General features: G+C 31.9%; 1 protein-coding gene across 1 annotated transcript; it reads right to left on the bottom strand.

Annotated features, from left to right (window-relative positions):
- Window positions 1-348: 348 nt before the first annotated feature.
- On the bottom strand, window positions 349-10057 carry LOC122604034 (RNA cytidine acetyltransferase 2-like). The gene is made up of 26 exons (XM_043776924.1): window positions 9863-10057; window positions 9689-9780; window positions 9337-9508; window positions 9131-9253; window positions 8738-8911; window positions 8462-8572; window positions 7997-8130; window positions 7822-7915; window positions 7484-7582; window positions 6166-6302; window positions 5541-5638; window positions 5306-5429; window positions 5129-5216; window positions 4530-4629; window positions 4295-4347; window positions 3635-3811; window positions 3435-3472; window positions 3196-3289; window positions 2935-3114; window positions 2722-2830; window positions 2560-2632; window positions 2341-2482; window positions 2133-2261; window positions 1915-2040; window positions 1656-1721; window positions 349-812 (listed from the first exon to the last, which is right to left on the bottom strand). Exons 1-26 carry the CDS (start codon window positions 9965-9967, stop codon window positions 567-569), a joined length of 3084 nt encoding a protein of 1027 aa, XP_043632859.1. The 5' UTR covers window positions 9968-10057; the 3' UTR covers window positions 349-566.
- Between the last annotated feature and the right edge of the window lie 4378 nt (window positions 10058-14435).

Below are 14435 nucleotides of genomic sequence, written 5' to 3'. Positions count from 1 at the left end.
ATTATGTTAAATCTTTATACGATTATGTTAAACCTTTATGTGATTTTGTTAAATCTTTATGCAATTTTGTATAATCTTATTGCAATTTTGAGAATCTCATTGTTCTTATATGAATCTCATTGCGTTTTTGAAATTTATTGTGATTTTGTTAAGTATTTTGTGAAAATCTAAATAAACTTGGGTAAACCGATATATTTTTTTAAAAAATTGATGTTATTTTTTTTAGAAATTATTATGAACCAAGTAACCAACTATTATATTAACCCATTTGTAAACGTTAAAAAAGGTACCTGGTGTACTATTTAATCTTCTTTGATACATATATAAACTACATATTTCTGTCCTTGATTTCATGCTTAAAAGATTGATATATAGAAAGAAATAAAAACATACATCATTCAATCTAAAAGTGACAAAAACCTAAATAGCTTGGTCTTTTACCATATCCAGCAAAATGAGAAAACATAAATCTCAACCATACCCCTTGTGAACCGGTTATGGTTGAAGTCAAAATTGAGAATGCCCCGGCATCATACATTAAACAGTTGAATACAAGTCAGTTAAGATTATCTTTTCCTCTTTGATGATTTGGAAGAACTTCCATCCTTGCTTATTTTATTTTTACTCTTCTCTTTTGGCTTCCCGTACTTCTCTGCCTTGGTTTTACTAGACTTGACACTAACTACACCTGAAGGTATCTTCCCACTGCCATTTTGCAAAGCACTCTCAAAATCTAAATCCTTGTCAGCAATGGCGTACCTCTGAAGGAAGTCCGGATTCACTACACTGCCCCTTTTTGCTTTCAAGTCATCCTACAATATTATAAGACAAATGTAAGTTCCAAGGACCAGGCAACATTTACTTGTAAATGGGTTGATTGGTGTCATGTTTTACATCAAGCGAAACAAATAAATATATATAGGGGAAAAGTGAATATGAGGCTGTTCCCTATCTAAGCTTAGATGGGGAACCCCTCACACACAAATATTCAAATATTATTTTGTAATTTAAATAAACCTTAGGCCCCCATGAATTTTATGATTAAAAAACCAAAATGCGAGGTTTGTAGAGATGTTTTATGGTAATATAATGGACTAATGGGGTAATTTAATATTAAGGGTTGATGATGATTTAATTCATTATGGGTATTTTGGTCAATTCGCATGTCCTATTTTTGTAAACTTTCAACATGGGGGTTATAATTTTTATATAGTAGTATAGAAAAACCAAAATGTGAGGGGTTCCCCATCTAAACTTAGATGGGGGACAACCCCATATTCACTTCCCCCATATATATATATATATATATATATAGGGAAAAGGGAATATAAGGTTGTGTCCGGCATACCGCCTTATATTCCCATCCCCCATATATATATATATATATATATAACATAAAATGAATCAGGTCAAAGGGATTGAAATTAATCAGAGTGGACTTTTTCATGTATAAAACATCCTAGAAAATTTAATTAAAAAAATTTAAAAATTGATTTTGACATGAAGTGCTTTATTTGAACACAGCTTACCCAACATGCACCAAGATATTACCCATTTTGAAACAAACCCATGTTGACCTGACATCAACCAGCTTGACCCACCGTTTTACCATAACCTATAGAATCATTTAATGAGATATTCCGAACAAAACATACCTTGACTTCCTTTGCAGCTTCATCAAGATCCTCATCCACTGAAACCGAGTGTGGCTTCAACTCAACCTAAAAGGAAATGGAAATAACTAAATACTATATACTATACATACAAAAAAAAATTACTCCCGGCTGCTAACAAATTAGATATATGGCTTCCCATTTGCTTAATTCCTTTCATAATAATTAATTAATGTCAAAAGTTGAAGAAACATGAAACACCAAAAACACTAAAACAGTCTGTATAAAACTTGTGACATACTTCTTTGACAGGGGGCAACGTATCTGTAAACTGTTTAGATGTTACTGAATCCAAATACTTGTGGAACTTTTTCATGACTTTCATGTAGAATGATAATATTTGTTGTCTTTCCAACTTCATCATTCCCTGTAAAATATTGAATAGTTGATACAAAAAGATAGAGAGAATTACTTGGTGTTCAGCTAAGAGAAAGTAGTTAATTACAAAGTTGAACAAACCTCAGCATAAGAAACATCTTGGTTCTGCAAGCCCATGCATAGTAACACAGAGGCTTGGGCATATGATAATGTAACTGGAAGCTTCTCATGGAAGTAGAGGTATGCAAGTGGCAGTTTAAGATCTGAAATCTGAATAGCAAGAACATTTAATTGTGAACAAGTAGTAAAAGCTATATAACATCTAATTTTGATTCAAAATGCTTCATACCAGGTGATAATCAACCAGGTTGGTGACATAAGCTTCTAATCTATTCATACTGATTGGAGACTTAATGATATCATCATACATACTATGTGAAAGAGTTGATGAAGGATCAACATCTGCAAAGCTGAGTTTTGGATCCAAGATACTACAAAACAAAAAAGTAGCCCAATACATAAGAGTATCAAAACTTTGTTTGAAAAGCTGGGACACCAAAATGCATACCTCATTGCAAGCTTATATTCCATTGTATTGAATGTTGGTGTACACAAAAGCCTAGCAAAGGCTGACCTAAAAGCTACGGTAATACAAAAAAAAAAAGGTGTCAACTTCAATTGCTCTGGATTAACAAGCTTCAGAACACCTTTGCTTGAAAAAAATGTAAACCTCGATAGAAAGGACCGAAAAATCCCAATTTATCTGATCCGTTAACTTCAATTTCATCGTTGTCTAATGGTTTCAACATCATACATGTATGCTCACCGGTAACAGAATTCTAAAGACAGATTAATGACACTACCATAGTCAGGATTGAGCCTTAAATTAGAAGATAGGGGTAAAAAAAAGTACATGAAGATTGAGTAACAGAAAAGACTTAACTGGAATTTCACATATGTAAAATGGAGCAAAATTTTGTTTTCTCCAGAAGCGAAATAGGTCCAAAGTAAGCCCAAACGAGACACCCAGATAATGAAGCTTCTCGGGCCGTCTTTCACGAAGATGTACAAGTAGAGGAGGAAGGTCTGACCGGGGCTTTATATTTTCTTCACGCAATGAAACCTGTGTCAATACAGGAATAGTTTGTCAGAAATACAGAAAACAGTAAATGTAAATAAGCTAATTACTAAGGTGGTCTTATACTTCCTCAGCCGCTTCAGTAATTTTGAGATGTGTAGATTTTGGATCATTCTTGACATCTTCTTCAGAGATGAGAGTGAATTGGCCCTCAAAGTACCTACAGCATTATATTTTCATTAGCAGCTGTCTTAGATAAGTGCACTTCATGCTCTGATACAGAACAAGCATGCATATTTCTGTTCTAACATGTACATTTGAATCATTTAAAAAAAAAAAATGCAAAAATCATCATATAGTAGTACCTTGACAGCAATTCAATGGCAGCCGAACCATATCCAAGCTGCAATATAATAAGATCACATTTGTTTATGTAATATGCATAGGTAGAATAGATGCACAAATAAGTAAGTTGAGAAATACCTAAAATAATTGATACATAAGAATAACTCAATAAAGAATGCTGTATATAACTGGAAATGCATATATAAAGATGGTGAGTCACCTTCATTGCATTTGGATGTGTTGCAATACGCACAATTCTAGCACCAGACAGACTTGGGAAGTCTTTATCTCGAAACTGTTCACAAAATTTCCATGGAATTTGGTCTCCGTGAGGCTGATGGCCAGCACTTAAACTTCTCATGGCAGAAGCCTTAGATATTTTTCCTTCAAGACAGACCTTTACAACAATTAACAAACAATCGTTTAGATATCAGACTACAAGTATTGCCACTTGCTAAACAAATCAAAGCTAGGGACTTTAATAGAAAGGCTAGATCCTAGAAGTTGAGGTGCAACACTGAACAGTGTAGGCGATGGGTCACATGGGTAACATTTGGTACGTAGCATTGAGTTCACCCTAAACACTTGTTATCCAAGTACTTGAAACTTTTAGATATATAACTATTGTACCAAAACTGAATTTAAAAAAGTCATTATTCATATAAGTTAGTTCTTTTAATAATGTTATTCAGATGGTGTTATGCAATACAAAAGACTTTTAAAAGATTTTTAGTATAGAACCCTTCACTTATAAGTTATTTCTTGGCGTTTACCCGTTTTGACCTGTAATGGCCAATTAAATATTCAAAAATCCACCCAAATGAGTCAAAATTGCCACCATTTGCTAGAAAAAACACTGACACAAAAAAATAGAGCAAACCTGGATGACACAAAGAATATCCGGTAGCTGATTCTTCGACTCATTGACCGGACCTGCACATACAAGTTCTTAGAAATATGTGTAGGATATCGCTAACAGATATCAAAATATACTCTAACAAAAGACTCCCTATATTCCCTAGATATGTAGTTAACCTTTCCTAAAATATACAGTATAAAAAAATAGGATCGGAATAGAGAAAATAAAAATAGCAATAGAAAGAAAAAAAGCTTACCAAGTAACACAAAAAGGTGATGAGCTGGAGCATCAGCCAGTAATTGAAGATCATTTGGAGAATTTTTGTAGTGAGAAGCAACGTATAAAGCCATCATTCTCTGAGGAGTATGAGAATATGTAAATACCAACATAAATGAATCAAAAACACTGGCATAGTGCCCGAGCAATGCAGCTGGAGTAAGTTTTTTCAATTGATGGGGCCAAAGTTTTCTGATGGTGGTTGTTGGATGTAATTTAATAATGCGAAAGATAACACAACTTGATAGTTTGTTGATTTCATGAAGGAAAGTTAAGATTCAAATAATTAATAATATATTATGTGTATTTTAAATATCATAAATTCCATTTACTTTTATAGAACATATATTTATGTTAATTTCATGATTGAATTATAAAACATAAATTAAACAAAATAAGTTGGTAACTATATGAGTTAATTATAGATATTAAGAATTTAAACTATTAATAAATTTAAAGTTTAAGGGTAAGTTTGTAATTTCCCATCTTGTAATTAAGTATTTAATCAAGAGTGTAAAATCTTTATAATGTATCATAGAGTATAGAAGATTATAGATAATCAAATTGACCCACAACTACCTGCAGAAATAACTCGCTGTCTTTATGATATGAGAAGAGTGTATCCCGGTTAACATAATACAGATCACACTCACTGGGAGGAGGTAACCTATTTGCATAAAGAACTTATGAGCCCAAGGAGATAGTTTATAAAGTCAACCCATACAGTGTTTTAGCAATGTTAGCAATTGTTCCAACCTGTTGATGCTAGGAATTGAATTTGCTATGTCCAAACAAAGCAAATTGTTAAGCCATGATTCAACAGGATCACCAGACGCATATCTTATAGCTTCAGTCAAATCTATCTTTCTGAAAAGACGTCCTGCATTGAAGCAATTAACCATTTGAAGTATTGAGACTAATTAAGATAAAAACATAATCATCCACAAAATATATGCTGAAATTTTTAATCGTAACTAAAGGCATATCATACCAGAAGGAACCACATCTGAGCCTTTGGTAGAGGCTCGACTCTGCTCTTCTAATTGCTGCAGCAGTTTTAAAGATAAGGATCTCCCTGTACCTTCATAGCTTCAAGAAAGATATACAGTAGCGGAAGTTAATGCAAGAAAGATATCAGTTGTACTTCGCAAGATTATGAATAAATATATATATATATGTGTGTGAGTGTGTGTGGGTAACACTCCGGTAAGAACACTCTTAAAATAAGAACGGTGAGAACACTTAAAAGCATCATTTTGATGCATTAAAAGTCCATAAAACTAACATAGTGCATAACTAATTATCATTAATTAAGTGTTTAACAATACATTGATTCGTCAAAATCGAAAAAATCACGTTTTTTGTTTTGTGCATCCATCTTGGATGCATATTCATCAAAATAATGCATCCAACAAAAAACGTGCTTTTTTCGATTTTGACGGATCAATGTGTTGTTAAACACTTAAATAATGATAATTAGTTATGCACTATTTTACTTTTATGGACTTTTAACGCATCAAAATGTAGTTTTTAAGTGTTCTCACCATGTTCTTATTTCAAGATTGTTCTTATTTGATTGTCCCTTATGTGTGTATATATATATGTATACTGCATACCCATTAACAGTAGAAGAAAGGAAAACCAAATAAGGCCCAAGTAAAGACTTCACAATAGGTAGTGGTATAGCTGCAGCTTCATCAACTACCAAAAGTTCAACTTGTGACAGTTTTCCATGTTCATGAGGTTGTATATACTGCAATAATGCATATAAATATTAACTTGAGATTAATCAAAGCAAAGTTCAGTATAAAAATCCATAATAAGCACGAAATCGCCATAACAATATGGTAGCACATAAACAAGATTTTTATATGATTGCTCAGAATTGTTGTCTTATAATTAGTACGAAGAACAATTCTATCACCTACTCACCTAGCATGAGCCTCCTTTTACAAAACTAGAATTGGTAATAGTCTGGTATGTGTGACCTCGCACTTAATGCATGGAAACAAAATTGCAACAAACAGCTCATTTCCCATAAAAATTAAAAAACAAAGAATAAAATGCAATCTAACATTATATTTAGTACCAAGAACAAGTTCTAACATCTAACATGTGCCTCCTTTTTTTAGTTGGCATAACAGATCCTACATGACATGATAAGACACGACACATGTTTGGTTGGACACGATCACGAGACGATAACAAATCGTGTCATTTTTTTTCCAAACACAAAGACGACACGATAACAGACAGGTACATGACAAATCCTGATTAAAAAAAACATTCATAATATACATTAAAAAATTTCAATTCCTATTGAAATTGGGAACAAAATACCATAATTATCCTTGTACATAATAATAATAATAATAACAACAACAACAACAACAACAACAACAATAATAATAATAATAATAATAATCCTTAATAAAACAAATGTTCATATAAATCTTAACTAATATATAACATGCTTTAATAAAAATCAGATCATAATGCATAACCAACATAATTTCTTTCCATTAATAAAAATCTTAACGGGTTAACAATTTAACCCGTCAAGACACAACTTTTTTTAGTGTCATGTTCTTTAAATACGAACACGACACTAACCTTTTAGTCTACTCTAACTCTAATACATGTGAGCTTGCTCTTAAAGCATGGAGGCTACTTGTGAGTATAGCAACAAAAATCCTAATAAACAAACAACTCTTTGTACATTTGAATGAGAATACAAAACATATATCTATATATATATACACACACACAAAGAAATGCTAACATAAAAGACCAAATAAAAAATAAGCAGTGTTCCTTAAACCAAAAGACTTAAAAACTGCATTACAGTAGCAAAGATTTCTAGTCTAAAAAAACTTGAGATAGTTAAGAAAAAGGATCAATATACTAGAGGATGGATTGTGTATACATACGGACCTGAATTGTTTGCCTATGCTGTTTGTAAATATTTATTCTGATAGTAACTTTTTTTAACTCCGGACTTGAGCTTTTCACAATATCATAATCCAAGTGTTCCTGAAAAAGTGCAAGTAAAGTTTATCCAATGGCATATAAATCATATCCTAATTTAAAATCTTTAAGCAAGGATCATAGCCAAAGCACTTATAAGACTTCAATACATCAATTCAAACAAAATACAGAAAAGATTGACATTATAATTAATCTGAACCAACCGTACTAAGAAGAGCTACTAGTGACTCCAATACAACGAATTTTTAACTAACTGTACGCCAAAAAATTGAAGTAACTTTCACCTTGTACTCAAGCATATCAAATCCCTTTGATACAAACTCAAACAAGGTTTTTAGATTTTCGGGGCTAGGAGCAGTCACAAAAATATTTGAATACCTGCATATTTATATGTTAATGAATAAAACAATTCAAAAGAAATCAATATAGCACATGTCACAAAATAAATAGAGTTGCTACCCTGCAGCAACGGCTCCAGCAATTGCAAGACCAAGTGCAGCTGATTTCCCACGCCCACGACCAGCAAGCAAGGCCACTGTGCTACGCAGTGCTTTATCTAATATCGCATCCAGAAAGGACATAACAGCTTTTCCCTGGATAAATATTGTAAATCCACTGTTACAAAAGTGGTGAAATGTATGTATCAAAGGATACCATTAACAACGATTAACTTGAAAAAAAGTATAATGGCCTTTCTATCATATTGTACATATTATAGATAGCAACAGTTTACAAGATAAAACATATAACATATTAACATCCATTTTTCATCAAAGATAACAAATATAAAACAAAGAAGACGTTATTACATTTAGAAAGATAAAAAACCAATCCTAACCTAAAATTAAAAGAAAATTAAGATTAATTACAGTAGCGAGTAGAAGTGTATCTTAATCTAAAGTAGAGTATAAGAAACAAAAGTACCTGGTCCAATGTGCAACACTTTTTTATCAGTGGACCAACAGGAAAGTCATCTTTTAACTGTTCTTTTAGATCTTTTAAATCACGCTCTGCTTTTGAAAGCCCCTCCAAGTCCTGTCATTGCCAACATGAATTCAGATATTATAGCTACATCTTCAAGAGAACCAACAGAAATCAATATTAAACAGCAAAGAGATTTAGTTCTCTTTCATATTCCCAAAAATCCCCCTATGTCTTCTATTAGAACAAACTATAATGTTCACAAGATCACAAGTTTACCTCTTCCACTGGAACTGGTGTGACTGCCTTCATATGAGATGAGATTGGTAATATATTCAACTCATCATCCATAACTATACATGATCCACATGATGCAAGAGAAAGTAAGAAACGTTCATTGAATCGTCCAGTGGCTAAAGAATGAGATTCCGTACGGAATCTCTCATGAACATCCTGCAGGTACCACCCATCTAGTTAACTAAGATGTTTAGTGAGATTCGATATCAATCATATGTATTTATACAACTATGAAACTCGATAAAGAAGAATGCAATTGATACATATCCCAGTTCATCAATGCTACTCTACTTCGACACATGCCATATGTCATTTCTTGCAAATAGTTCAAGTACATGTTTCAAGCAACTGGTAAAAGGCAACTGTGACTCATACCATGACCATTGTGTATAGACTAGTGAGTGAAGACAAGGACTGAAGCAGCAGAATAATCATGCCACCACCTTCAACTGTTTCTATAGTTCTTGCTAAAAGATTCGGCGTCAAAGCCTCGAAATCCTAAAGAAAAAAAGAACATAAAAATCACTTGGCACATTTCCACCAAACTCAACTTAAAATACAACGCAATTTCTGATCGTTACCTGTAATATGCACATTCCAAATGTATTTCCGAGAATCCTCTCGGAATCCTTATACTGACAATACGTAATTCCCGCAGTTTCAAGGAAAAGCGAGAGAGGATCAGCCTTCTCAGGGTCTAAAACGCCTCTTTGCATAAACTTCTTCACCTGCTTGGCCCGCTTATGTTTGTGACTAAAACACATAGCCAATTATTAACATATAATTAGCCAATAATTTCAACTATATTTTACTATACACACTAAACATATCAAACTCTAATTAAGCATTAATTAATACTACTTAATTAAACTAGTAACTAAATACAAAATCAAAATAATTAAGTTTTTTTAAAGGTTAAGGAATAATTCTAACCTGCTAAGCTCAAGCTTGTCCTTGTAGCACCACAAAACATTAGGTCTGGACTTTACAATTGATTGACTAAGCATGTAGTGTAGGTTCACTATCTGTTCACAATGACATATGAATATTAATTAAATATAAAAACCTATACATATATATATATACAAGTTATGTGAGGGGACTGGCCTGGTCACGTGACTTGTCACCAATGATAACGAAAATGGAGCGGTGTCTGGTTTTGACACCGTTTTCAATTAGGGTTCGAATACGTTCGTCAACTTTCTTCCTCATTCTGCTTTCTGTTGGTTAAAGATTTAACGGCGACGCCAACGACGGCGATAAATAAGGTTTAAATTGGCGGGGGAGGTTGTTCTTTCAAGAGCTCCAGGAAACTGCAAACGTTTTGTTCAGCTAGAAGAACTGCTTTTATTTTAGGGTCTTGTATGGACTGGGCCTTAATGCTTTGGGCCTTTTAAGTCCTTAACAAACAAAGGCATGAGCCATGAGCCCATGACAAATACATTTTTTTTTATCATAATATTTGGTAGGATGGAAAGAAAAGATAAAAAATAAAAAGACAAGAGGAATACAAAGAATGGAAACAAAGGATCAAATATCTATTTTCATTCTCTAATTTTAATTCCTCTATAAAACCTAAAGAATGGTGGAGAATGCAAAATTATATAGCAACGTTTTCAACTTCTTATTCCCATGTGAATGAAGCTGCCATAATAAAAAAAAATAGAGTATAAAATTATTCTGCCACGTGAGTTGCACATTTTTTCCCAAATCAAAATGGAAATCTCATATCTACATTTAGATAAACTCCGACCATCTACTTTCAAATCTACTTCATTGTCATTTATTGCCATTGATGTTCAAAGAATCTGTTCATCATCCACATTTCATACCAATGTTAGTTTTCACTTTATCTTTACTTTTCATGCTTACTCACAAATCACAAGAGTTTTCAAATCGAACCAACGTTTTAATTTTTGGTCATGTTTTTAATCACAAATCATGTTCATATCTTATGTTTTTTATTTTATTTTGTCTCGATTATATGTTGTGTGATTAACAACTATACAGGGCTTTTATATATGATTTGTGTTGTAAAATTTTATTTTTTTTGTTAATTTATTTCATATTATAATTGTTTTGTTTTATTTTTTTAATTACTACTATTTTGTATAACTTTTAGGTTAGGTGAATTCATCCTCCGATAATTCCAGTTCTTTGCTTAATCAAACAAGAGATTCATTCTTTCTCATATTTCTCAAGTTTAATTCTCTAGTTATATCAAATAAATGAATATTTATCATTCTTTCAATGTAATTCCCCTTACCTATGTTTCCATTCTCCATTTCAATTTCATTCTCTTTGATTCACTCGTATCAAACACCCCCTATTGTCTATCAATATTGATATATCAGTGGAAGTAAAGGTGGGGTTGTCTCACACCTAACCTCACATTCACTTTTCCCATGTCATATATATATATATATATATATATATTATAAAAAAAGGTAATTAGATGTGAACCCCCTGATCTCATTACCATTTGGTACCCACTAATCCCCCAGCCAAGCTAGTGTCCAAGTGAATATCAACCACTTAATAATCCCCTGATTATCTTAAACTTTCTTTTGACAAAACTCGAATCTAGGTTTCCTCTGAGAAGTGGTGGCTGGTGGATTTATATAAATATAAATATAAATAATTTTCTGGAAAAAATGAGATCAATTCTATGTGAACTCAATGAACCAACGTATTAAAAAAGGGAAGTGATATTAGTATCATCTAAGTTGATTAATTTACCAAAACTATGCATTGATTGTATATACATCAATGTCCCACAACTTTCAACTTTCATTTTCATCTCTCTTAACAAATCTCAACCACTTAATTGGTTCTCTCTCTTACATAAATCATTTTATTCCTCTAATTAATTCAAAATCTTTTATTTCAAAAACTGTACATTGATAAATTATAAAAATTATATGGGTGTTCTTAAAATCTCGTGCTTTTTCATTAGAAATGTCATTCGATATACTTTCAACGAAATTTTAAATTAGAGGGCGGAGCCCGTACAACTAAGACATTTGCCAATCACACTCTATGATTTATCACTTACTATTACCTATCACACTCTATGACATATCACCCCCATTCTCTCACCGCCGCAACGAGCAGATACTCTCTCTCTTTTTTTTTTATCATAAAGCATATTTACTTTTGATTTTCAACAACATTGAACTTAAAACTTAAATATTGATTTTAAGTTTCAACAATGTATACATTATAATGCATGATGTATCATACATCATAACTACATTACATCAATAACTTTCACTGCTCACCGGCGCCGCCGCCACCAATTTCCGCCGTTCAAAATTTTGAACTTTCTGGCACATATGATTTATCTTATAATAAAATTTTTATCGTTTCATTTTACTCATATTTGTTTTCCTTACACAACAAGTTTTATAAGTCTCATAGACAAAATAACTTCAAGTGTTCTTTTATCTTTACATACAAACAAAGGCTTATTTTTCTTTTGAGTTACAGATTTAATCCTTGGTAAATGTATAAAACATTGTATGCTTTAACTCTCAATTCTCAAAGATGTCTTTAGTTGAATTTGATTACATTGTTAGTGTAGCTTCTGTTTTAAACATTTAGACTTTTCTATTTGTTTTTTTTTTCTATCATATTTTTATTTATTCCACAGTCAATTATTTTGTCATGTTTTCATATTTAACATTTACATCGCCATTACTTTAAATATCATGAATTATCATAGTATCACCCGGGTATCACCCATGTGCTTAAGCTAGTTTTAATATAAAACTCAAAGTTTTGATATATAGATCAATTTTTTATTGGGAAAAAGTTAGGTAAATTATGGAGTACCTATTTTAGGTAAAGCAGGGGGTATATAAAATTCAGGGGAGGTTATGTAAAATTCAGGGGGCTATGTATGTTTATCAAATTCAAAGGTTTAATTTGTAATATTTTTTAAAGTGACAGTACCTAAACATAGGTAAAGTCTGCAGTACGGATCATTTTTCCCATTTTATTACTCAAAAAGTAGAATAAATTTAAACGATAGTAAATTAACATAAAATATTAATAATGTCGTAAGTCCGTGTTTTGAACACATTTCTAAAATCTGAACTGATGGTGTATTTAAGAAATTGTTGTAATTGGTGTTGTGTATAAATACTATGGGTATGTTTGACACAAAAGTTTCGAGTTGGACTATGTTTAGGGGCTTGGAGTTGGAGCTTGAAAATTGAGCTAGGAGTTGGGGCTTTTATTTCAACCATTCTCACACCAGCTTTTATTTTAAAGACTTTCCACTGTATTGTTTAGTTTATTTAGAGGTGGAAAGGAAAGGAGAAGAGAGGGGAAAATTATAAAATACATTCTTAAGATTTTTTTAAGTGTGGAAAAGAAAGGAGTGAAAATGATTAAGAGGGGGAAGGTAGTTGTTTTTTGTTTCAAAAGTTTTTCTCTCATTTTTGAGGTTATTAGGAAGGAAAACTTTCTTTCCCTCTCTTCTCATTTCCTCTCTTAAGTTAACTAAACAATATAGTGTTCGAGACTTTTAAGAGTTTTGTGGGGTTGTGGCTTTGATTTCAAACGAATATCCAAACAGGCTATAATTTTGAAAGGGACTTATATTTAAAAACTCAGAGCTTTTAAACTCCCAAAAGCCCTTAAAATCAGGCATCATGATTACGGTCAATAAGATTATATAATAACAATGGATAGAAATATCATTATTCATATAATTTGATGAGAAATGATATATTTAAAAATTATTATAAAATTATTAAATAGTGATACAACAATAACAACAACGGTACTCAATCCCGGAGCGTGTCGGGGTTTGAGGGAGGTGTGACGTAAACAGCCTTACCCTTACCCAATGGTAGAGAGACTGTTTCCTAAGGACCTCCAGCCTAGGGTATTACCCTTTAAAAAATAGTCTCGACGGCTAGTCGAAACAAAGCCGAAAGAGAAGCAAGACTCTCGATCTCAGATCTAGAGAGAAGTCGGAGAGTGTCTCAACGGCTTTCTAGGGTTAAGACAACGTAAGCTAGATCCCTTGTTGCGATCAAATGATCCACACCTTTCAAAAAATAATTTAATAGTTATCTTATCTAATCTTTTTAGTCATCTATAAATTAAGAAAAAAGAAAAATAAGAAATTGAACAAATATAAAGCAACATCTTTCCCTCTCAACCAAATATATTAAAAATCGGTTTTTTAATCATATCAGTGTGGAAAAAATTTCCGGTATTACCGGTATTATCGGAATTACCGAAAATACCGGCAAGTACGACTATTTTAGTTTATTTTATTATTATTCTACAAAATTTGTTACAATTTAATGATAATAGTTAAAAAACAATTATAATTCACTCAAAAATAATATCAAATAGGTATTCCATAGCAAAATATAAGGTTTAAATTTCACAAATAACAAAAACTAACATTAAAATATCATAAAAAATATATTTAAAAAAAAAATAAAAATACAATAAATACCGGAAATACCGGCCGATATAAAATAGTAAAAATACCAAAAAAAATACTGAGATTAAAATACCAAAATACTCTCAAATACTAGTAATACCGATAATTAGCATGTGTATTTAAAACATTTCACCCATCTCATTTCCTTTTGAAAGTCTTGAATGCATTTTACAGTATATATTTTTCCCTCTCTACTCCTTTTCATTCCCTTTT

Source organism: Erigeron canadensis, chromosome 6 (assembly GCF_010389155.1).
Source record: "Erigeron canadensis isolate Cc75 chromosome 6, C_canadensis_v1, whole genome shotgun sequence".
In the NCBI taxonomy this organism is placed as follows: domain Eukaryota; kingdom Viridiplantae; phylum Streptophyta; class Magnoliopsida; order Asterales; family Asteraceae; genus Erigeron; species Erigeron canadensis.
The sequence above is the reverse complement of the archived record's forward strand: the minus strand, read 5'-3'. Positions and strand labels throughout refer to the sequence as shown.

Coding starts and splice junctions, on each gene's coding strand:
- LOC122604034 (XM_043776924.1), bottom strand. CDS start 9,967: ATGAGGAAGAAAGTTGACGAACGTATTCGAACCCTAATTGAAAACGGT. Junction 8,573..8,737: donor CACCAGTTCCAGTGGAAGAG/GTAAACTTGTGA, acceptor TGGCAATGACAG/GACTTGGAGGGGCTTTCAAA. Junction 3,812..4,294: donor ATATTCTTTGTGTCATCCAG/GTTTGCTCTATT, acceptor ATTGTTGTAAAG/GTCTGTCTTGAAGGAAAAAT.